General features: G+C 37.5%; 1 protein-coding gene across 2 annotated transcripts in view; it reads right to left on the reverse strand.

Moving 5' to 3' along the window:
- The window catches only part of TRPC7 (transient receptor potential cation channel subfamily C member 7), a 94,555-nt gene that overhangs the window by 42,289 nt on the left and 25,617 nt on the right, over positions 1-26,649 (reverse strand). The window contains exons 5-7 of one of the 2 annotated variants that reach the window (XM_080555392.1): positions 23,646-23,775; positions 21,944-22,721; positions 4,880-5,062 (exon numbers count right to left, since the gene is read on the reverse strand). In XM_080555392.1, the coding sequence (XP_080411518.1) occupies positions 4,880-5,062; positions 21,944-22,721; positions 23,646-23,722 (1,038 nt within the window). In that variant the 5' untranslated portion in view covers positions 23,723-23,775. The remainder of the gene's footprint in view (positions 1-4,879; positions 5,063-21,943; positions 22,722-23,645; positions 23,776-26,649) is intronic. The other variant, XM_080555393.1, reaches the window with a different exon arrangement.

The following is a 26,649-nucleotide window of genomic DNA, read 5'->3' on the forward strand; positions in this document are numbered from 1 at the left end:
ATTGGAATTGTTCAATTGTTTCAAGAAAAGAAAAGAAAAAGCACTTTTGTGCAATTTCCAATCAAGAACATGAAGTTAACTCTCACTTAGATCTTATGACCCTGTTGCTAACCAGCTATGGAGATAGGGAAAGGTCCACTGCTTCAGGGCAGATGAACTTTTAAGGTATCAAAATTCTACTGGAATTCACTTAGTTTGGGGCTAATCTGGTTCTTGTAGAGCCCACATGAAAAAGCATATAAGACAAATTGGTATGGTTGTTGAGATTGGTTTTATTTTCTTTCATCGGAACCAGAACTCAAATTTAGTATCTCAAACTTTTGGTTATAATCCATCTGAAACAGCCAATCTAAATAATTACTCTTTAACCTTAACGCTGCTTTTTAATTTTGCCATTTCCACGAGTAGCTGCTGAGCTCTGCCACGGCGTTTGCTCTCATGCAGCGTAGGAGAGGGCTGGAAGCCATCACAACCCAAAAGACTCATGTGCTCAGCAGCAACACAAAGGGCTCTGCTGCTCATCCGGCACCCAGCCTTTCTCCTCCCTTTGCCAGCAGCCCTGCACTGCTGGAGGAGAAAGAAGTCTGTCCTTGACTGGGGTATACGCATGCAAAGCATAATTAAATAATACTGGGGGTGACAACAGTAAATTTGCAACAGTTCCAGAACATGGGCTAAAAGTCCATTTCTTGAAAAGCATCCAGGACTTAATACATGCCCAAATGTTTGCAAATTGTTTACCTCACTCTTGACAAACTGTTCTGATTGTAATAATTTTCAAGGAATCATGACTCATTAAGATACCTAATTTGAAGGGAGAAATAACTCTGAAAAACTTGAACAGAGGACATTTGAGTGCAGTTTTCCAAGAATCCTGGGGTACAAAGTGGTTTAGTTCTTTCAGGTATAGAATTAGAGTAATACGGTTTTTAAAGACGGCTTTTAAACTACTGTAGTTTTGGCTTTTTCCTTGCTGTGAAATATGTACAAGCAGAGCCTCTTAATTCTTCAGTGACCTTCAATATAAACTACTTCAATTATGTTACAGAGAGTTAAACTTGCTTTCTTGCCAGTGTGCTATATAGGCTAGGAGGTTGTTTGTCAGAAAAAAAAAGAAAAGGAAAGAAAAAGGAGAGACAGACAGGGCTCCAAAGTCCGGAGCTTCTGATGCTTTCTTGAATGAGTTGAGTGTTGAAGTTTCCAGCTGCAAGTTTACTGGATGGAGGAGGTAAGAAGGCTTCTCTCCTCCTTTCAGCATACAAGATATTTCCTGCACCATCAGAGTTTGATGTCTGAGCAGCTCTGGACGTCCAATCAGTTCAAATCCAGGTTGCCCTTGGAATTGGGTATTTTCAAGCAGGGATCTGCCGTTCAAAATCAGAGGCCTGAGAAGCACTGTATTCTTGGCTATAAACAACCATGAGGTTGATGGGCAAGCTCCCTGTTATGCTGCTGTGCATGCGGGGGATTTGCAGCCTGTACCTCCAGCCAACTGCGACTTTGGAACACGATTGCTGAATTTCAGATGAAGGAGATATTGTGATGGGACCAAAATTAGCACTAATAATTTATATTGCATGTAATTAATTGCATCCCTAAAGTTTTGATAAGGGTATAAAGGAAATAAAAACCAGAAGGTGACAGAGTTGATTTAAATCCATGAAATGCAAAGTGATGGCTCTCAGTTTCAGGGTTGTGCCTCCTCTGCCTCTTCCCAACCTCAACACTGTGGGGCCTTTGAGGGGAAGGACAAAGGACAACTCTGGTGAGCGGGGCAGGGTGTGGGAGAAGCTGGTAGGCCAGCTGCTGCATTTAAATAGAAATACCATTCTTAGACACTGTGGATGTTGCGACTGCGTTAAGTGTGATGAATTAACAGACTTCCGGAAATTTAAATGAACGAGGAAGATTTCCAAAGTTTATGCAAAGGCCTGATGAAGTTCCACAGATGCAATTTGCTATCCTGCCTGAGGATGGGAGCCCTTGACACCTTTCACAGACTCTGGATATAAAAGTGTGATAAAATGTGTTAAATAATAATTTTCAATATAAATTGTTCTCTGCAAATTTTCATCAAATGAAGCTTACCGCAGGCACTTACAGTACTAATAAGAAAATGTGAAATAAGAAGCTAATGGTAGAAATAAATTTAAAGAAAAAAATCAAATATTTCTTAAAGTTTCATTTGCAAATGCAAATATTTAGTCCATGGATTAACTTAATAATAATAAACCCCACCACATAACATTGAACAACATTTTTTTTCCTCTCAGACAGACTTCTCTGGGGCTGTTTCTGGGTGAGTTGCAGACAGCCCTGTCTCAGCACCCAGACTTGGCCAGGGCAGGCAGTGCTGTCAGACAAGTTGATGAGGTCTGGGGGTCTGTGTACTGCAGGTGGAAGTCACCCAGGGCACCTCTGTCTGCATTTCACACTTGGAGGGCCAGATGATGCCTTTGAGTCATTGCATTAGCTTAGGAAATGTGATTTGAAATTTGCAGAATCAGTCCGAGAATTTAGTAAATTTGTATTATAATTCACTCTCCATCTTACCTTTCTCTATTATATGATTTTTCTTAAAATGAAATAGGTTTTATAACACAGGTTTTGTATACTTAAGCCTAAATATCTCTTCGGTGGATATAAAAATTGAACCTGAATTCTATTGCCTCTTAAGGAAATCATTACTGTGTTACCATAACACAATTTCTTTGTTCAGCAAGTATGTGTAATAAATATCAGTCTATTATCATAAGCCACTGCCAGTAACCAAAATCATTTATCTGAATATTTATCTGTATCTCTGCCTCCCACAAATGAAACTATCTTACTTTCAAGTTAGCAGTTAAATGCTTATCTTACACACAGACATACACTGCCTGCTGAAATGACTATTCTGAAAAGTTCTAAGCTGAGAGTCACCATGAGATTGACTAATGCTTACGTTTATGTTTTGTAATTAGTTTAACAGTTATTATCTATGAACAACAAGTTTCTGATCCAGAAAGGATAATCAGCTTTCCTGGGCATGGGAAGTTATTTATACATAAAGAGTCCAACTGCATATGACTTACCACAGATGCTTTAGATTAGTGGCCATGCGTTAAGAAATAATACATTAATATAAAATGCAAGAAGTGGAGGAAATGTTCATTTGAAACAGGCTGTTAGGAAAAATGTGCTCAAAGCAGCAGTACAGAATTCAGCCCTGGCTAATGATCTCGGTATCTAAAGTATGACACAAATATTTAGAAGAATAAACAAGAAAAATGGTAAAGAAAACTTCATACATTGAAAGGGCTTGGTGTTCTGACCAGCTTTGTGGTAACTGTCGGACCGTGGGTCACTGGGGGCTGCTCCTTGATGATGTGCTGTGAGCGTCTTTTAGACGAGTTCATTTTCTGAAAGAGCATCAGAGCAAGTTTGGTCCCCTGTTACCAAAGCAACAGCTTCAATAGCTGAATTTGACCCAGCTTGTCGAAAAGCATCTTACTAAGCACAGCCTGAGATGTTATGCTCAGTTTTGGTGACGGAACGATGCAGACATACAACACCCTAAGAGGAAATATCTCGCTCCTTACCATGAGTTCCTGCGTGAAAGCAATTCATTTGAAGTAAGAGCTTTAAGACTCTCTAACTAATGGCTTTCATAATAGGAAAAGACCTTCTCTGGCCAGCACAGTAACACAGTCAAGAGGCAAACTGGAGCAGGTGATGGGTTTGCAAGGGGGAAGAGAGAGCAGATGTCAGCGCACAAATTTGGAACACTCTTCCAGATCAGTTGCAGGAGCCCAGTTCCCATCAATGCATGTTGAAGAAGCAATTAATTGGGACCGTGCAGACCCAGGATTTGCCAGAATCAAATTTTCCACTCACAGAACATAATTCCATAAAATTAATGTTTTTTTAAAAACTTCAGGAAGTCAATCTTTTTTTTCTTCCCCCCCCCTTTTTTTTTTTCAAAAATGTACAATATATATCTCCCTTCTACTTACTAGATTTGATGGAAATCTGCACACTTAGAATATGGATGGGAGTTTTAGGACAGTGGACTTCTTAGCAATCTTATCTGTTGTAATAAGTTTCCAAAAAATAAAGAATATGAGTTCATCAGATTATTTTTTTTTGTTTGTTTAAGGTTTTAATCTAACTCCAAAAGAAAATCCTTAAGTTATATATACATATATATTTAATTCAAATTCCACTTTCCCGTGGACTGCTATAAAGGGTCTTGACTGTGAAGAAATTGGTACTTTTTGTATATGTTAGTTCTGTAACATTACAGTAAAGGGAACATTTTTGATGGTTGCAAGTGCTTTTGGAGAGTAACTAACCGGAGCTGTGGATCAAAGCAAAGCGATAGGGGAGCATTTGAGAGCAGACTCAGGCAACCAGAGACTTGGTCTGCTAACTTCATTCAGGCTGTAAAGTCATCCCCAGTCTAAACAGAGATCTAGATTGAAGAAAAGACAGATAGTCTGGGACCAGTGAGCAGCTGATTTATATCCGTTTCTTTTATAATTTTTGGCCAAAGCTGCCACAACATCTGGTAGATTCATCCCTCACCTCTCTGTAAGTCGCAGTGAAGGAAGGAATACCCACAGTCTGCTACAGTAACACACCCTGGTCCCTGCTGAAATCTTCTCAGACTTCGTCTATATATCCGTGTCTATCACGTTAACAGAAATGTTGCACCTTTGCAAATATCCCTCTCCACATAAAAGCATGTGAGCAAATCATGCCATAAAATGCTAAAACCTGAGGGACAGTCCTGGTTCCACTGGAATCCATCTTTCACTTATTATTTTACAGGTGACTTCAAAGAAGCATAATTTAGATGTGAATACATATCTAGCAGACAACCAAATAAATAGCTTACCTTTTTGACCTCATATTTAATAGCCAGTTTAATTCTGCTCAGACTTGGTCGATGGTGCTCAGGGCACAGATGTATGTTCACATCTCCATTCAGAATCGCCTCTACTTCTTCAGTGTCTCTGCACAGGTCCAGTACCCCCACTACAAAGTCCTTGCATTGCATAGATAGCTTCCTATAGTCATTCTAAGAGAAAAGAGAGAAACACAAGCTATTCAGTTGTGCACTTACGAGCATGCCTCAGACAAACAAACAAAAAAGCCAGAGAGAGCAACTGTGAGCAAGGTTACTTTTGCAAAACCTGCTGGCTGGAATAGTAAGAAAGCACTTGATTTCAGCCAGCATACAGCTAACTCTTTGCAAATATGTATGTGAACTCCTCCCACAATTAATTAGCATTGTTCCTATCAGCAGCACATTTTACACTACAAACAAACAAACAAAAAAAACTCTTCATGGAACAAGTAAACAATTTATAAAGGAATTTTGATTTTAATCAATCATACAACCTCTTCTCTCTACGTGACTTATCTTCTAGAAATATCATAAGATGTCCAAAGGTCTTTCTAACAGGTTTGAATTTACATCAAATTTTACTATTTAGATCCTTTACTAATAACTCTTTCTTTAATAACTTTTGAGGAGCTACAGATTGCTACATCTAACTGCAGCATCACACCCAGATGCGTTCAAATGAATGATATGCTTGTAATATCAATTTCAGTTTCAAATGTATTACCTAACAATTTGACAAAAGTGTCCCAAAAGAGCATCCAGAGGGTAATTTCTGTCATAACTCTTCTCCAGGAAATAGGACCTCAGAAACTCTACATGATTTCCTATGAAATAATTTCACCTTGCAAACCCAAATTACACTTATGGGAAAAGAGATGGTATGTAGCTGACTTGATAGCTGACTGGAAGAGTAATTTCACTGCCTTAAATTGTGATTGATTTTCACATGCTGACACTTAAAAATGAGGAAAATGCCACCATCTGAGTAAATGCAGTAAATTAGAACACAATTAAGGCTACCATTAATATCCTGACAAAATGGTGATATTAAAGACTCAATGCAACAAATAGAAATAATAAGCATAAGACAAGCTCTTACTGACTTGAGAGATCTTTTCAAATTAGGTTTGATGAGTTAATTAAATTCAGCAGCTTATCTAATTAAGAAAGCAGCCAGAAGAGAAGATAGTTAAACCTGACTTTGATGAAATGATAAGAGTAACCTGGCTTTGTACTCTTATATTTTCTATGGATTATATATAATCTGTTTTATTTTCTGGGAAATTTTCTAGGAAATTTTCTAGGAAATTTTCTAGGAAGAGAGCTGGATAATAGCCTGTATTTTTGTGGTGACATCTGTGAGGGGAAACTTGTGTGTTTACATCCCATCTGCCCAAAATTTTGAAATCTGATAAAGGTTTCCCTTTTCCTCCTTGAGCACTATAGTCAGCCAGCATGTTCTAATTGTGGTGTTCATAAATGGGAATAAGCAAGAGCTTACAGCCTGTATTAAAAGGGGATCTAATATAACCCCAGGCATGTTTTTTTCTCTGGTAGAGCAGGAACATGTCCCATAGAAGTAACTGTGGCATCAAGACATCTATCAAAGGGCCAGATTAGGACAGTAAGATTTAAGGTGTCTTCAAGGTCAGGCAGAAAATGATTGTACATTTACATCTAAATCTAATACCTAAGTATTTTGTGGAGATAGGGTTTCTAGAGTGAATGTTATCAAATACAGTGTGAATTAGAGTCTGAAATGTAAATGAAAGACAGATTGCACTCTGTAGATTCAAAGCACTCCTCTCTAATCAGTTCTGTGCTTTAATCTTCACCGTGCCAAGATATGTTTCAGTGCATAGAAAACTTGCCTGTTCGCTGAGAGAATAGATGACCAAACAATTTGGCCTGGAAGTAACCGCAGGAATTGTGAAGAACAACAAATATAGATAGATCTAAAAATAGATGTAGGCTGGGAATGAAATGTGTAACTGCCCCAGGTAATGCAGACACTTAATTAGCCCAGCAGATTGAAAAGAAACAAGGGTGAAAACTTTGCTAAGCTGTAATAATGTTCCCTATTTATACACTGTTTAGAAAGTTCAGAAGCTTATCTCTTAGCCAGCACATTTTAGGTAATTCTCATCACCATTTCCACATCATCTGAACAACTAGTATGCATTAGCTCTGATTAATTTTCCTCTTCTGCTTTCTTTAAGGAAATTAGTTTAGTTAGCAACTAGGAAAGTGCAGATATAAATGGCAGACTCCCAGCTGGCAAAGTCCATCAAGACCCAACTTTACTCATATCGTCTCCAAGCCTAATGTTGCAACTGATTCTGTATGTTTGCAGAAACAATAAATGATTTTTCTGTACAAAAATATTTACTCCAATTTTAAAGTATACAAAAGCAGCAACACATATACAACCCAGCAATCTGAGATACAGGATGTGCAAAGAATAAAATAAAATAAAATAAAATAAAACGAAAGTACCTTCCATCCAATCTGCAGCTGGATGGGAGCGCAGCTTATTGCTCTCAAGAGACATTTCTCACGTGTTAAGACAAACCTCAAGGATCACTGCAAGTGCTGTGTCTTCTGACTAGATGCCTCATACAAAAAAAATGTAATTTTGTTCTGGCTTCCTTGATGCTCACAGTCAGCATAGAAAATCCTATTCCATTTGATGATGAGAACACAGAGCACTTAGTGATTCTCCTGAGGTCAGTGTCTTTCTGTTTGCAAGCAGTTTATTGGCTCTATCTTTACTAAAAACTGAGATTAGAAAGACACTGACAGACAAACATCTCCTGACCCAGGCTTGCACAGAGAGCTTTGCTTATGCAAGAAGAAATGCCCTACCTGTGTATAAAATCCTGAATTATGAGTCACAGGAAAGGGTAAAAATCTGACAGAAACCTAGAAGATTTACAAGCGCTGTGCACATGGTATCGGTGTATATGCCAATGCTGCATCGACTGCCTGTAGTTCACACATTTGGGGGCATCTGAGATACTGCATAAGGAGTACTGAGAAGAGCTTTTGAGAAGGATGAAAGTGCCCAGCCCCAGGCATGGCTTTGGGATGGGTGGCAGAGTCAAGAGGAAATCCAGCTCAGTTCTCTGGGCAGCGTTGCAAAAGCAGACAGGTTTTGTCCCAGGCAGTGACTATAACCCAATGCTTCCTGAGTATTCTGATTAACCACAACATTAGAGAAGTCTGAAGAGTGGGAGTTTCATAAAGCAGATTAATCTTTACAGTAATGAAAACCACAAATCATATATGAGAGATGCTGGGGCCTCATCCTCACAGCTTGAGTGCTGGCAGGCCTTGGGGAAGAAGATGAAGGATGCAACCAAGGGCACAAGAGTACCAGTCTGCTTCAGATAACACAGTATTTTATTTCAGTGATCAGAGAAAAATCTGGATAACACTTGGGAATGTTACAATATAATTTTTTAAAAGTAGAACATAATAAAAAAAATCCAAATCAGTCATTTCCTGCTCCTCCTGCCACTGTTGTGCATGTGGAGTTAAAAATGTCTGATTTTGCTGTTTTGAAAAGGCTAATGGTACTTGTCATTCACTGCAATTTCTCTGAGTACCGTATTATTATCTGTTGATTATGTTCTAAATGAACTCTGTCATATCTCTACATCTGTTCAAAACCACCCATACTTCTTCAGAAAAGGGCTGTTTCAGGTCAGAGAGACACAGTCTGAGTAAAAAGTTAAGTGAAATGACGAAAGTAAGACCAGTCACCTGTCTTGGTTAGTTAACGAAGAAATAACTATTTCAAAAGCAATCCTCATCAAAGATTGAAGAGGAACATCCTCATCCAGGGGAGCCTACCTCTGATAATTGTTGTAGATTACTCAGTACACAGTTGCTGCTGTAAATGGGGCCACAGACCCACAGGATAGTGCACAATACATGAATACAAAACAACCTGCACCATTCATGAAAATCACTCCATATATTACAATATCACAGAAGTATCACAGAAAAGTCTAGTATCACAGAAGCGTATCCCTTTGAATATACAACAACATATTTGGCTCGGGATGATTTCACCTACAGCCTTTTTTCTATTTAAGAAATACAGCCTAATGTTGCTTATCAATACACGTATTTCTTGGCCAAATAAATGTCAGCTGAGAAAAAGGGGAGCAGAGAAGATGGTTGGTCTATATACTGTATAAAGTTCTATCCATCATATATTGCCTGTCTTATAAACCTGGCTTGCTGGAATAGAGGGTTTCCACACAAATCCAAGACATCTTCAACTCATGACCATGCACGTCCAGCACCTGTGACTGGTGCTGCCATGGCACCAGAAAACCTCTGCATGCTCTCAGTATGTTCATAGGTTAATTGCATGGCACAAACCTGTTAAATCCAACCTCCTGTCTGTGAGCTGCGTATTTGGCAGTAAATCTGGCATTTCTGCCTAGCATTAAATTTGCAGTGCACGTGAAAGCTGTAGGCACGTAGCACAGAGACTCTTGATATCTCCTTGAAGCTCTTGGCTCTTTGCATTTAGTCCGCATCACACATACACATATATCACGGAGGGAAATATTGCATTGATGAGATAATCATTTTGAGGAGAAGCAGCAGAAAGGAAATAAAATGTAAAACGAATCTGTAAAAATGAACAGAAAACTGCCCCAAATAAAAATGCATGTAGAAAGAAAACAAAGGTAAGAGAAAGGAGCGGGGAAGCCAGTAATACTACATGCCAGATTTGAAATGAAGATTTTAAATAACAATCATGTCAAATACTCAAAGTGCTTATAAATATTTACCAATTAGATTTCTCATGAAAAATGCAAGAGCCAGTTTAGAAGCTGTTGGACCAATTTCCTTCTGGGTATTTACACTGTCTGTGACTGGCCATATGCTTCAGAAGGAAAAAAAGCACAAGGCCTGTGGGAGGGAGGAAGATGAGAGGAGTTGCTAAGAAAGGTCCTAGCACTGCTCCTGCTCCTGTAACCACGTTGTCTTCTCAGGGGCACTGAAAACCCTTCCCCAGAGCTCTTTTGACTATGCATGTAACTGCTGGTATCTTTGAATACAGCCAAGTGCATTTCTATTATTTCCAGACTAAATGCCTGTATGCACAGATGATGCCAAGGCTACAGAGTTAATCTTCCAGAAAGAACAACATCTCGTTGGTTTATGTTCTCTTGTTTCTTAAGTGGCAGCACATCAGTGATTTTTTAGAGCTTTGAGTGTGCTGTGTCATATTCAATGGGCATATCTCTAAAAATAAAGCCAAGTGCTCATTTAAAACATTTCACTACTCAGGTGCATGTTGCTAAGTCTGTCTGGAGGTAGCAACAGATGCCACTGGTTCATTTTGAAATGATCCAGACCTTGACTTCTTCACCCCCAAAGAGCATAATATAATAAACAAGCTGTTCAAATACAAGAGTTTGACATTTCAAAAATGTGCCTGTGTTGTTTTCCAAACAATTTGGTACTTTCTAAATGGAGCCAGGCTAAGCGTGGCACCTGCATTGCTCTCTGAGGAGTGCCAGGTCGCAGTGTGGCAGTGCAGAGGGGCAGTGCCCCAAGGCAAAGTGCTCTTTTAAATCCTGCAAGGGAGTGTCAGGAGACAGCAAGAGACGTGTGCAATAAAAGAGCCTAAGGACAAAGCAGACAGTGTTGTCTGTGTTCATGTTATTTTTGGCAAAAGAAGTCCAGAAAAAAACAGTATGCTTTGAGTGAGGACCAAAAATTGTGTGCCTTCCAATGAGCCATGAAAATATCATCCCTTGCATCATTACGGGGATTTCAATGGCAGCTTCACTGACTGATTCATCATAGGTATTTTTTTTTTTTTGTACCTCTTTTCTTCACTATAGATCAGGCTTTCTAGCTTTAATTCATCTCCTCATATGCACTGCTGAAGCTGATCTCTGAGACATCTCCCTTCAACAAGGGGATGGAGCTGTATGAAAACAACCCACTGACTGTAGTTCATCTTGTATTTATTTTCCGGCAGATACACCGGATCATTAAAGAAGCTAGCCAAGACAGTGATAAGGATTTCTGTGGTGGACTTAGGAAATCCCTTAAAATTTATAACTGTGCTTTTATAGCATCTTTCACAGGTCCAGATGAGTAACATTGAGTAAGCTTCTGCAATAATAGATCATTGATGTTACACCAGATGTCACTAAATATAAATTATGTTCAACAGAAGGTTGTTTCTTTCTATTTTTTTCTCAGTAAAAACCTCATTATGCACTATGATTTATATCCGTTATCAGTTTATAAAACTGAATGCAGAGTAAAGTTCATTATTTAAAGTGATAACTATGAGAAACAGATCCTGTAAATTTATCACTGAATATTCCAAGAACTTTAAAGTTTAAACAGTCAAAAGCAGCAGACACCTCCACATTTTATTTCTATTACTTTTCACTGCATCTGTTATATGCCTACCAACTATACCAATATACACAGCCTCTGTAGGACCTAAACTAACAAATAAATTTAATACACTCTCCATTAATAAAAACATTGGAACATGGAAAATACTTCACTTTTATACCTTCTTAAAAGCTTTCATTTTATGCAAAGATCTTAAAACCAGATTTATTATTATTTTTTAATTGTAAACTAAAATTACTTTGGCACAATGGTTTATTGGGGGAAGTAAATACAATAATCTATTCAAATATCCTAGGAAAAAAACAAGGACTGAGACCAAAGGCAATTCCTAACTCTTTAGCCAAAACTTTAGATTCCCTAGCATAAGAGATTTTAAAATCTACTTTTTTTTTTTTTTTATTACTTGGATTTATTTTTTTCTTCTACTTCAAATTTAAAATATTTCCTGTACAGGCGAATACTGAAATTGGCAGATCATTTGACTTATTTAAAGTTCTCACCCTGAACAGAGTATAATTCTTTTTTTAATAGGCATTTAAGAAGTTACCTGAAGAACACCTCTTGCTCCTGCACTCCTTTCACACAATGTCACCTTCATCCTGACAAATACTGTCACTGAGCTTCTCCATAGCACACCAGGGCACAGAATAAAATCAATCTTATTCAGCAGAGAACTAACACTTTATTCCAGGTCTCTGTAGATATTTAAATACACTTACAATAGAAATGACGTTGGTTGACAATTTTTATTTTTATTTTTTAAATTAGAGTATTTAAAACTCAGAGTTGGCACAGCAGCTTTTCAGCATAAGAAAAAAGCTGAAAAACTTTGATTCTTGATATGCTTCTCTTTCATAAAATCTCAGCTGGTTTTCAAACCCACATCACAAGTAAGCCACGTGTTTTTGATTGCTCAACTAATTAAAAGGTGTTTTTTTACCTTCCTGCAGATTTTCTCAAGCTCATTTGAATGTTTATGCTGAAAGACCTGTTTTCAGAAGACAGCAGCCCTGGATGTAATATAAAACAGGACAGGCTATACAGGGGTATTAGCTAAATGCTTTGGCATTCAAAGTGCAGGGATATGCACATTCAGTGAAGGAGGTCTGTCTCCCTATGCCTTGTCGACAGCTTCTCTTTATTAAATACAAAAGACACATTTCAAAATAATATCCTGCTAATTCTGTTGGTGAAGAACTTAACATCCATTAATACCAGCAGCAAAATCAAGCTTATGATGACGCAGTGCAAGGCTCAATCCTTCTGCATTATTCTCAAATATTTGCTTGCTCTTTCTGTGGGAATATGACACTGAGAAATGGCTTTTCTTATTTTTAAAAAAGGAAGAGCCCTTTGCATTAAAGGAACATTTATCACAACCTTAATTCCATCATCTTCAGAAAGAATTCCTTTTCTTACCCCATAAGCATTTCATAAGAGCAGGAGCCCAGTGCAGTGCAGGGGTTAACTTATATTTTTGTCACCTGTTTTGTTTTCTTCAAGAGCACTTGCACACAACACAAGGATGTGCAGCACATCTGCAGATCAGATGTGGTAGATGTATAAAAGCAAAAGTTATCTCTGGGCCACTCTCCTCATTTCACACACCTTCCACACTTTTTCTGTGGGATTTTCCTGTGTTTATTACTTCCCTGACCTTTCTGTTACCAGCCCCACTGGCAGAGATCAACATTTCCTATACAACTTGAGACAGGTTAGGTAGTTTGCACTAAAACCATTAGCTACTCTTCCTCAATTGTATGGCTTATTTCAGCTCAGCTGCTTAAAACCCCCGTTTTTCCTCATAACCAGATGGAGAAAATAATGGATTTAAATTTAAATCAATCAATTGCTTAACACAGCTATGCTTTTTTCTCTAAGCTAATCTAAATTTGTCACTTTCAGCTTGCTTAAGTCCTGTGTCTCAGAAGAGTTTTGATTACTGCACCAGTATATAAGGAGGCAGACTCCTTTTAATGGAGCCTGCAAGTAATGCTGGCTTAATTGAGAGCCACGATACAACTACATTGATTACTAAAACAAGTGTATGTCTTCCAGGTCTCAAACAGTCAACAGCCAGAGTTCCCAATGTCCAACAACAACAGCTCCTTGGAAAACTAGAAACAAGCACCAGTGTACAAAGTGCTGGTGGAAGAAATACTGGTCCCCACAGCACCTAACCAGCAGCTGAGCACTTCAGAAAAACGTGATTTCCAGTTGCCGAGTTCTAGCACTGAGCTGTATGGACATCAATCCTCTCCCTATGAGCACTAAGAAATGATGCTGCGGCACTTTTTTAAGCAGAAGTATGAGTATAGAAAGTATATAATTGTATTTCTCTGTTCTGAAATGAGTCCAGTTCCTGATGATTGAATAGTGATAATGAAATTATCATTTATTGGCAATTATTATTGGCAATGAGCAATTTCTATACTGCACTGGTGTAAAATTCTCTGCAACAAATTATATTCCAGGAAATTGGTATTTTTTATCACGTAAATGCCAAAAACCATAGACACTAAAGTACCTAGCACCATTTTATGGTAATGTAAAATTGTTTGTATACCATTCCTGTTTATCCACAATCCAGTGGATAGTCTGTCTAGATGCAGTGAGGATGGGTTCATTATAATTATCTACAATAACAACAATTAACAACACAATGAGCGATAAACTAAATCACTTCCCATCTGCATCCACTTTGATGTTGGACTTGAGATGCTCAGAATGTATGACTTCGTTTACATTCATTAATACAATATGAATTCCCTACAGTGCCTTGGATAAATGTACCTGACTCTATTCTCCCATCTGCTGATCTAGTGTTATTATTCTATTCAGAGCAATAGTCCTAATTATGCTTTTTTGTAGTTCCAGTAGATATCCTTGCCCAATGTGAATAATAAGCAGCAGTCTTTGGAAACCAGTCATCTTGCTCATCACAAACTGCTTGGCTCCTAACTATTCCCTAAAAACCAATGCGCTGGTGTTAGCTGAAAGCTTGGGCATTTGGTGTTTCCAATTAAACACAAAGCTTACCAATATTGTGTTACTCTGATATTGCAATAGTAATAGCATCATTTTCCATCTGTTTTCCCCATCAATAATTTGATTTCATCTTTCTGAAAAATGTCTTCATCTTTGGTGCTCTAGAGTATACCTCTTGGTACCATTTATTGCCGAGGGGAGGAGAAAGGGTAATTGCATTACTGTGCAATTTTATATCCATAAGTGCTCTGAGAAAACTCTCTAAAATGAATGGTGAGTGTGCTGGTAAGGGCAAGCTCAAAGGCACACAAACTCTTTGCTTGCTGTTGGAGGCCTGGCATGGAAAGGGCCAACAAGTCTCCTCTAGAAATGGCCAACTGCAGGGGTCAGGAGCCTTGTCTGCATTTCCATCGAGTAGACGCACCAGTTTTGAACACCAGGACTCATTTGGCCTTGCACACTCAGTGGGTAAGAAAAGAAAACACTCTGTCACTGTTAACTAAACCCAGGCAACCGGCCAAATCGCTCCCCCTATTTATTCCAGTGTTACTAGCAGCTGGCAGCAAACTGGCAGGGAAACGGGAGCGCTCCTCTCCGCAGCAGCAGCAACGAGGATGCAGCTGAGCAGCTCAGCACTGCAGCAGCAGCCACCTCCATCTGCCTGCACAACCCCAAGTCCCCTGGCAGAACAATGAGGGACAGCACAGAGAAATTCACCCCATCCTTCTTGCCTAGAGACTGGAGAGACAAAGATAAATTGCTCTGGGATAGCCCAGACTCTTGGTAAAGGTTGGGCTGGAGCATAAATCCTACTGACCGAAACAACTGCTGATTGTTTAGTTTGCTGTGACGGATCTCTCCATCCAAGATGCGACAGATTATTTCTCATTTGTACAAAGAGAGGAACCTATGAGCAGTGGGCAACCTTAGATCAGACCTACCAGTTTAACTTTACATATTTCTCTCAAGAGGTGGGGGTGAAATCATGGTTTCAACAAATCCCAAGAGGATAAATAAGCCATGATTTTACCAAGTACTGGAGCTTTTCTCCCACATTAAAGCTGTTACTAAATATTAAATTAATACAGTTGTGAGAAGCTGAAGTTTTTATATGTAATTGAATTTTGGAATTATTTCTAAATTATTAGTTCCCTGCTATCAAATTTTATATTCCTGATTAACCTGTTACGAAATTTATTATGCTTTCCCTTGACTACAGAATATTCAGAGATGGTCTATATCAAAAGCAAATGACTCTCCCCTTCTACTTATTATCAAAAGTTCAGTATTAAGATGGATGGAAAGGAGATTTCTCTTCTCTAAAGCCCTCTCTTCTAAATATATGAAAATGCACCAAGTTATACTACATAAGGTGTCACTCATTCAAATGTATTTCCTGAAAATCATGGCTCAGAAAAGTTAGTGTAGGACCAGACATTTCCTCCAAACAATTTTCTGAAGGGGACAAAACCCTTCAGGCATTAGTTAGAATATTCAGGTTTCTTACACTGACACATCTATGATTAAACCTCTTGAATCTTTTTTCACCTCCACTCTTTCAAAACAGACATAGGCTTTTTCCTCTGGGAAAGTGAAGGGAACATTTCCTGCAGAAAATATTCTGTCAACTCTTAAAGAAGATTTCTTTTTCTTTTTTACCAATATTAGCTGGGAGACTTTTACAACAATATCACTCAAACATCCAAAAAGTAGGCTAAATGACCTTGTAAGCAGTGACCAGGATCCAATTTTATGCAACTGCACAGTGGCTTGTACCGCTGCTAGAGTTACAACTTTCATCAATAAGTCTTATTTTTTCCAGATGCTCATGTGGGTTGTATATGGCTAAGTTATACCCTTTACTATGAATCATAGCATCTACTACTCCGCTTTACTGTGAATAGACATAGACAGATGCTAACATACCTTCACATTCACAGATACAGATATATTTTTTCAAGACAGCTCCAGGCATCACAGCTTTGGCATTGGTTCTAAACCATGCTGAAAAGCTTTGGAGATTTTCTTCTCAAGAAACATTTTAAAACCATTTTGCTTGGGCAATGTGCCAGGCAGAAAATGATTTAATCACAGAACAGGCATAGAGAAAACACTTAAAATAACAGCTCTCAAAATACTAAGGATATTTCTTAATTTATAAATATTTAAATAAAATAATAGAAGTCATATTTTGTTGTTGTTCTTTCATTTTGTTTTTAAGGTCAGAAGGTTTCTCTACATCAATTTTCCACAGTCCCTGCTATATATCAATGCAAATTATATCTGTGGTTAATTAATTTAGCTCTCAGACAAATCCAGTGTACAATCTATTATTAGTGTATTGGTGTTTGATAAAGAACAGCATGAAGAATGAGTTCCTCATGTGCAGAATCCCACTTGGTGAGTGAAACACAAATTTCACTACAAGGCTTAAACATATTTTCCTTCTCCCAGGCTATTCCCATGACCGTCTTTAATTTCCTCTCTTATTTTAATACCTACGTTCTTCCAAGAACAAGTTAAAATTTTAATAATAGGAAATCTGTTTTTCTGCTTTACTGGGACTTGATTGTTTCCTGTATTATGAGCTGAGTAATTGGTTGTACCTCTTATGCATTTGCAAAATGAAAAAAGAAAGAAAGAAAGAAAAAAAAGACCAATAGCTTTTAAATACACGTTTTCAAGGCAGTAGGGATAAAGGGCTTTTAGGTGAGAGCGAAAAAGAAAAGGGACAGTTATTTTCCAAAGTTAAAAAATACCAAACCACATCCCTAACCTCATCTGTAAGAACAAATAATGTTCTCATTAAAGACTGACCTGGAAATGTTTATATGCTTCCTCCCCCCCCCAAAAAAAAAAAAAAAAACCCTTGAAAAAAAGATTATAAGTTACAAGCATACTTTAAGACATAAGAGCTTTCATCATTTCTACAGAAGTGTACAAGTCTTTGTGTATTAGAAGCATAAATGCATTTAGCTTTGTATTGATTTTTCTTCTTTCTCAGGGGTCATACTTGAGTAAAAAAAATAAAACATAAAGTGAGTCATCCTTTTGACTTTGGTACCAAGATGGCCTCTAAGGCAGCAGGGATTTCCCTTAGAGGAGCCAAAGATAGTTGATATAACATAGAGACAACAGAAGAGAACAAGCTAATTACAGCACAGACTGCAGATCAACAGGCATCTGAAAGGGATGTTTTGGCCCAGCCACATCAAAGGCCAGTGTCATCAGGCATTAATTTTGGATAAAACTGAATAACCTGCTGGCCTGCTCTCTCAATTGGAAATTTAGCAATGAGTCACAAGAGGCAGCAGAGGAAAGGGATGCAGTGAGAATTGTTTTTCACTCCTGAGCAGATGCTTTTTGGAGCAGTTGTCAGAGAATACCCAGGAAGAGAAATAACCATTCCACTGCAGTGTGCACAGACCTGGTGCAAGAAACAATCACTCGGGAATAGTGACCATTCATATAAGCAAAAGAATTTATAATGGTGAGTCTTACTTTTCGAAATAGGAACTAGATAAGATTGATGGTAGTTGTGGAAGACAAAATAAAATTGTTGAAAAAGTATATTCCACCTATGGGACTAGATTTTAGAAGTTTCTTCTGTCTTCTCTTCTTAAAAGCCAACAAAGAGAAGCAGCAAAGAAAAGGCTGCACAAGTGAAAAGATGTCTTTTTAAAAGCATATGTCCTGTCTGAATGAAAAAAAAAAATAACAAAAAGAACAAAAATGATGGAAAATTAAATGAAAATCTAAAGTACATCCACATAAAAACACTAAAGTCTCAAAAAGCATCTTGCTGAATTAATAAATACGACTCATAAAAGGTGTTTCTGGACATATCTGAAGTAAGATGCTTGCCAGAGAGTATGTCAAGGCAAGGGATTATGGAGGGATAAAAGGATCACTCAAGGAAGAGCAGGTCAGAGCAGAAAAATTAAGCGATTGATTTATAAGAGTGTTCACGAAGCTAATTAGGAAAGTTCCCACAACAGTGTCTTTTTTTTTATGGAAGATGAATCTCAGGGGCTGTCTCAAATCAGTCAGTTCTGAGAACAAAAAGGTCTAAGGGTTTCTTCAGTTTGGATAGGCAGCAAATAATCTTCCTTCCAATTTCAAAGTAGCATCTTATTGTTTATCATCCTGATGGTTTTCAGTATTTTTTTGTCTAAGTTTGTTGTTTGTTGCTATTTCCCTTCTCACAAAATGCTTCCTCTCCCAGCTATTTTGCTTCCACAAGTTTTCTGCTCTTTTCTATTTTCTTATCATTCTTATCATTCATTTCAAAAAACAATAGTATAAATAATCGTTTTTTTTTTTTTTTCCTTAACTCCATACATTTTTATGCCAAAATATTTCCCAGCCAGGACTGCAGAGATTCATTTTTTTCAGTCAGCTCTTCTTTCCAAGTTTTCTTAGAACTTCACATTATTTTTACATTCCATGTAGAAAATAAATAAATAAATAAAAAGTAGTACAGGATCTGGTCCCAGTTTCTCATTTGCAAAGCTAAAGCCAGGAATACTGAGAAACTTTATAAGGACATTTCTCTTAAAATGTTTAGGTCAAATACTTCCTGTGAAGTTAACAATTCAGGTAGAAAAAAGGTGGTGCTACCTTACTGGAAAAAGAGTTAAATTGTGGGGATGCCAGACTATCCCTAACTGATACAAGCCATTGAGACTCCTGTTTTACCACTCTTTTTTGGTACCATGAGGATTTAGTATTTTGAGCCTCAGCTGTCTCACATTACTGCAGCCCCACTGAAACGACAAGCAATTCCTAGCAGGCATATCTCTGTAGGCATCTACACACTTGACTTGCTGCCACATGAGCCATTGTTCCTCATAAATAGGGCAGCAGCTAGTTGCAGCCCATCAGCCTGGACGTGCCACAAATACATGGTCACTTTTGGATCTCAACATTTTATAGAGAAAGGACAACAATCAAAAGAGCAACAGCAGGAGGCATATCATTTAGAAACAAAACACATGCTATAGTAAATGAACTGACAACGTTGGTAGGATTGATAAAGGAAAGACCACACACCATATGTCTTCCAGGTGGTGTTTTTGATCATGTTTTCAGTAACATTTTAATCAACAGGAGCTGAGATCTTATTTACCACGTATGATTGGTGAGATTTTTTCATAGCCTACTTTGTGATTCTGTAATTTAATTTGCCTGGATTGCTAAATGGAATGAATTGGCTGATTGTCTTCATCACAAGGACATTTCCTGATCTTGAAGAATGTAGTTTATTTTGGGAGCATGGAAGGTTGTAACACAGACCTGGGTCTAGAGTGGGATCCCATCAGAAACAGGAGTTCACAGTCACAGCTTTAAGAAAAGAGTAAATAAACAAAGCTGCTATCCTGCCTTTCTGTCAGGATGTGTACAGTAATATTAAGCCTGCTGCTGCTCTTAAAAGTAGTTGCAAGGGCATTTCCTGCAGATGGCTTTCTAGAAATTTAATCTGCCAAGGGGATCAATGAACATATAAAAATGATTCTGTTATCTCTGCTATTAACATTTGAGTCTTAGAAGAGTCACCTAGCTATGGACAGACAGACAGTACCTGTGAAGATATCTGCATGAGAAATGTTGAGTTCTCTGGGCTGATGGTAATTACAGAACTTCAGAAAAAGTAAAAGGTTGAGGAAAATATTTTTTTTTTTAAAGCACACACAAAACAAGTCCTCTGGATCTTGTCTGATTTCATAAATTTTTCATCATATGTGAACTTCTTAAATACATTTTCAGAAAATGTTCTATTTTCTAGAAATAAAATCTTATAATGTCAACTTCTGTAAAAAAAATAAAAAACACTGCTGTATTAATACCCTATTCTGTACCACAATGATTATATCAATAAGAATAAATATTTTTGAATAAATACATACATCTGAATTTATTTTCCTACAGTGAGAATACATTATAATATTGATATGTTTCCTATTTCTGGAAATGTAAATATATTAAAAGAGTATGAAAATTTTGAAGTGCACTACTGCATGGGTTTAACTTCTGAGGTACCTCACTAACATACATAGGTGTGTGTTGCACAGAACCTTCTTATAAGGCAATGAAAATTTGAAAACCTTCCTGGAAATACAAAAAATTGGCAAAGGATTTTTAATGATTTTCCTGTATTGATTTATTCACATCCAACTTTTGGCTTGGGTAGCTGTGGGCTAACCACCATGAGACTATTCAACACTCAAGATCTTGTTCTCTCCTGGAGGATTCTTGTATCTGCCAGTGCCAGTCTCAACTATGCTGGCAGCTCTATGAACAAAAGCAAGGATTCTGATAGACTTATTTTTCTGCAGCAAGCCACTTATCAGAGATGATAGGCATGCAATACTGAGACTTCTCATGCTCCACACAGGATACGTTTTCCTACTAAAAAGAAGTTGGAACATTAATGAGATATTAATGTTAACTGTGGGGGTGAGCCCACAGTGCTTTCACACCAAAGTAACCCTCACTTAAGCAGTCAGCCTCACTGAACTCGATGAGGCTGCTTTTCCAGGACTGAATGTTACGTGGGTAAAAACTTTCTTTTAAAATGTTGTGTCTTTCCAATTCTGATTCACAAGGGGAAAAAGCGTTTGCAAGATTTTGCCCTAATTTTGTTGCCTAAAAAGGTCTGTGGTTTGGGTATTTTTCCCCTACTACAGACTTACTACAGTTTCAAATGTAACAGCTTGAGAGCATGCTTCTTGGCACTTTTAAATTAGAGAGCATATAGCTGTATACCTTGAAATGGATGTTTTAACATTTGAATAGTTTTCTAAATTAAAAATAATGGATTCCTGACAGACATCCTGCCCCAGTTTACCCACAACACAGACTATATTACCCTAGTGTCATTGATCATGATTGTAGCTGCACAGTAGTTATAAGTCAGAGAATGGTCTTAAGTTGATGACTGAGCCACTGAAAATGAGTTTTTCCATGATTAATTTATGTTATGAAGGGAGACAATACTATTTATCCCACATAAATGACTTAGTGAAATAATGCAAATGACATTGGACATTTACAAACTCATTATGATAATGCAAATCTCAAAGAACTTGTCAAAGAGTTCTGCAAGTGTCACTGCTATGTTTGGCATGATAATAAACTAAATAAGAATCTCTTTATGATTTTCCCCCTCCCTTATCATGAAATTCATCAATCATCAATTCATCATTCATGCAATTTGAAATGTTTTGCCAAAAACCAAAAGAGCTTAATTTATACCTTTTTTCATTGTAACACAACTAGATATGTTGGATTCTTAATCAATTAAGCCAATCTGTTGATTTTTGTCTCTAAAATAGATTTAAAATCAATTAAAAAAGACTTACCTTTCTTACAGGAAATGTCTTCATTTTTGGAATAAAATAATTTGGTTTTTATTCCTGCTGCAAGCTAAAGATTCTAAGTAATCACAGTATACAAAATAAAAATTCCAAGTAAGGATGGCTCTGTTAAAATAAGCAATATTCAGTCCCAAATATTTACTATCTGGAGAATGCATATGACAGATTTTATTGCTTCTGTTTCCTCCCCCCAAGACTGCAAGCCAAGACTTGATCAGACATATGAAATATACAGTACTCTGAACACATTCAAACCAAGGATAAAACCATGGTAGTAAATTACCTTAAATTCAGTTTCAATGTTGGCTAGTCTGGCCAATTCATTGCTTAGTTCTAAAGCGGTAAGGACAGGGTCTTCACTGGAAAGAGACAAATAAGCAGCACTGGCTAATCCTTTGTAGGCATTCATTCTTGATCGAGAGTGACTAAAGGAGTCTTTCCTCTGTTTCTCAATACATTCGTTGCACTTGCAAAAATAGTCGTGTGGCCTTTCAATCCGTGCGCCTTTTAGTAGTAAGATGTGAACAATTTCATACTCCTGGCAGTGGGCAGCAAGTATGATGGGGGTAATGTCATGGGAGAACCTAGTTCCATCTTCATCATAGGCATAAAAATCATCATCTCTCAGTTCCTGCTCAAGGGGGCTTAGTGTGAGACGCTGCCCTTGTGCAAAGGCTGGATGATTCAATATTGCTTCGACTATGCGCACATATCCTTTACTGATGGCTAACAAAAGTGCATCCCCAACTCGAGCTAGATTCTCCTTTTTGAGGAGGAGCTCCGTCACTTCCAGATGCTCGTTCCCTACAGCTAACTGTAGGGCATTTTGTCCCATATAATCAACACAATTAAAGTTCAAGGTTTTGGATTCCTCCAGCATTTTTCGGACAACTGGAATGTTGCCATATTCTGCAGAATCGAGAAAACGTTCCTCTTCTGCAGTCAGGCTGGTGCCTTTCTCATTGAACATGTAGGCTGGACCCCGAATGGCCTGCCTCCGGCCCTTCTCCCGAAGGGTTGTGTGCCTTCGATGCATGTTTTTATAATTGGTGTTTCTCAACCTGCAGAAGAACAGAAAAGAATGTTGGTTTTATTCTTGGAGACTTAGAATTTCACATAACTTGAAGTAAGGTTAGAAATACTTCATTACTATTTGATCTTACTGGCTTTTTATAATCTGAAACAGATGTTTAAAATTGTTTAGGATACCTGTGAAATAAAGAATAGTTTTCTGGACAACAGGCAAGTTTTCTTCTGACATAAACCCTTCTAGATTTCAACAAGAATACCCAATACTGCTTGCTTTCATGTTACATGATACTATTTTTCTGTTTCCTGATCTAGAGCAGTTTAATGTATGACTGCTTAAATTTTCATGTTAAAATACAGTTGGTAGCTACTCTAAATACAAGTACTAAAATCTAGGGGCCACTACTGTAAAACACAGGTAAAATTCCTGATTTAGGATCATGTCACTTCCCAATAAGCAGCTTTCTGAGAGCTACTACTGACAAACAACAAGACTACAAACAGAAGATAAAGGAACGAACAGATCAGAAAGGATCATTAGTTTCCCCACCGATTATGTGGCTGAAAAGCCTTCACTTGGAGTTGATGGGTGAAGACAAATTATTCCTATTCCATCACCACTGAAATCTTCAAAGAAAACTATGTTAGGTGCCACTGGGCTCCAAGGGGATGTAGACTCCCCCACTGTACAAAATCAACAGGAATCCTGAATCTCCCTATCTTCTTAAAGTTCACACTTTACATTTAGTGCCATCTCACTGTTAATCTTTACATTTTACTTAACAAAATCATAGTCCCTTTGTTAGACTCTAAGCACATGAAGTTAATTGACACTCCCAAAGAATGCACAGCTTGAGTAAAAAGGTAAAAACAAAAACACTTTCACAAATGGCATTTGCACTCAGTCCAATGGCAAGTCCTAAATCACTTGGGTAAAATTTTCAGGAGCATGTAACCTGTAGCAGGCAGATGTAACAAACAAGCAGGTGTTAACGCTCAGTGGGTGGCAAAGGTTCATCTTTCCATGCTCCATCTGTTCTCCAAGTCAGTTTTGACCTTCACTCAATGAAAAGTTCATGTGGTGCTCTGGAAAAAAAAATTACTACTGGAGTTTTAGAGTGCTGTCATGAATGACGAGAGGAAAAGGTGCCAAGAGACAGACAAAGTGGAGTAGATACATTGCTTTCAGTAATGTGTTCTTTGGTAGAAGAAAAAAGTAAAGGAAGCAGGATTAAAAAAAAAAAAAAAGAAAAAGAAAAAGAAAAAGAAAAAAAGAGAATGTAAGAACCCCCAAATACCAGTGTCCAGACACAGAAATTCTCCAGATAGCTGTTCTTATGGAATTAAGATATAGACATATATACATCTGTCATTTTAACTCTTTTTTCAACTGATCCAGGTAAGAAAACTAGTATTGAAGAGAGGTTTATATTTATATATACATTTTACAGTAATGTTTAACAGCTGCATTAAAATTCAAACAAATCCTAAGAAAGCTTTTTTTTTTTTTTGGTGACCATACAAAGTTTAAAATGGGGTTCATAATTAAGAACCATTCCCTCTAGCCTTTAACACATCAGTAGAACAACTTGAAAACTGAAAGAAACTGAACATAACATTCCATGCTCCACTGAGAGATAAAATTCTGCAAGAATCTTAAAATTAATCCCTTCCAGTATGAATAAAAGTTGAGAAAGTATACAAAGATGAGGGGCAGAATAATGGAGGAGAAAGAGTTAAATAAATTAATCCCCAAGAGTGCACAAACTTTTTTACAGGAAAAAAAAAAAAAACAGTAAAAATTTAAAAAAATAAAAAAATAAAAAAATAATACTGTGCTACTAACATATCTAACATTGAGAGGGAGACAGAGGTCTCTAAAGCAGCAAAATGCCTGGAGTAAAACTGGGAACTCTTTGAAGTTGACAGAACAGGTTCCATTGATTGCAGTGGAGCCCAAATATTACAAACAGCAATTAGCTTTCATCTCACAGCCAGTCTCAGTGAGGTCAAGAAGACTAATGCACTTAAAATGAACTATTTAACCATATGCTAAAGTGCTTGTGTAAACTGGAGCCCATGTCCATAGAAATTCAGGACAGCACTTAAGAAACCTGTATTGAAGACTTTCCGAGTTCAAGCAAGATTTCACATATAAATAAATGCTTTCCACCTGAATAGAGGCTTTGTTCATTGAAGACATACAGAACCAGAAAACACTTTACACATTTTCAGTCTTGGGATTTCCTAGATGTTAAATGAAGTATCTTAAAAAGTTAAGAACCTCAAAAAGATGATCTGGCAATGGTTCAAGCAACTGTTGGAAACTAATCCATCTCCAGTAGTTGCTCAGTGAAAACCCATGAGTGTGGCAGGACTGCAGATGCCTAAAGATTTTAGGAAGTTAATCGTGATAGCTACTTCAAGCAAGTGGAAAGCCACTGGGTTCTTCTGATATACAAAAAGCATTTTTATGTTCTAAAAATATTTTATGGTAAGATAACTGGCAAACTTACATTTTTTATTGTATTCAATGGTCAGTAGTGGAAGCTCCCCAGAAACATGGAGCATTTCCAGCAGTGAGGAATCTATTAGATATTTTGCCTGATATACAAGTATGATTCTTGACATATATAGAGAGAGTGATAAAATACATGTTTAAAAAGCCTTTTTATACTGAAATGTTGTTATTCCTGAATTAGAATCCAGGCAAGTGATGCACAAATAATCTTATAATGACACCTAAAGTAAACATAAAACTACATAAAATACTACCATTGGCCCATTTCTAAGAGCTTTGCCTGAGAAAAGAGATTAGTTTGGCCTAGAGTTACTTCATACTGGTCTGTTGTATAAGTAACAACATGCCAAAAAGAACCTTCATTTCACTTTCTTCAATCCAGAGACAATGCTGGTTTCAAACACTGTTTATAGAAACAGAAATTGTGTCAGAAAAAAAGGAAACAGAATGGCATATCTGCCCTCCAAAAAGATAATTAATATACAACATTGTGCTTATAATAAATGTTCTGCAGGGATTTCCCTGCAGCACAGAGTTAATAATCTCCACTGCTTACAGATAGGGACAAGAGTACCATAAATCAGAGGGCTTCACCTCAGGGGAATTATGACCCCCAGTCTTGTTCATGAGCAGGCAAGATCAATATCTCAGCCACTGCACTTTACTGTCTTTCTAGAGAGCAGGAGAAGAATAAAAAATTATACTTTTAACTTTAAACGATTTCATGAGAAATGCTCAGCTATCAACTCCTGTTCTGAAAAGAAAGTTATAATTACTCTTTGACCTGAACACTGAATCGTGATAGAGAAGTGGCAGTGCAAAGAGTAATATATGCAGTAGCTGAGAATCTTGGAAACCCAAGTCTTCTCTGATGTCATGACTGTACTCGGCACATTTTCTATTCTGCTTTTCAGTTATGTGCAGGCAGTTTCAGAAATAATTATATTTACTGAATGTGTGTAATGTGCTCTCTTAAAAAAGTAATTGTAACTTGATTGCATTTATCTTACCATTTTTGTTTAAAGGTGGTTTGCATTGAAATGACTCGGCATTTGCATATTTTATTGAGACAGCTAGCGATCAAACTCATCAGGCACTGCAATTAAATATTGTGTTTTTCTAGGAAAGAATGCCAATGTATGCAGTGTTGTTGGAGAGAAAATGTTCTGGGAAAAGGAAACCAAAAATTTCAGGGCCTAAATACTGCTTGCAGCAATGTGCATCCAGCTTTATAAAGCCAGCCGAGCCATAATACACCTGGACTCCTGTGGTAAGTGGAGAAGAATAGCCATTTCTGAAAGGTGATTTAGCTCTTAGCAAATCATCATCTGGGAGTATCGCAGCTCTTAATTAAAGTGGCTAAGAATAGATCCTTGGAACTTGCACTGAAGTTACCAGGAGCTGAGACACTCAACATCTCACATGGGAACATGGCGTAA

This window comes from Anser brachyrhynchus, assembly GCF_964034855.1.
Source record: "Anser brachyrhynchus genome assembly, chromosome: 14".
NCBI lineage: Eukaryota > Metazoa > Chordata > Aves > Anseriformes > Anatidae > Anser > Anser brachyrhynchus.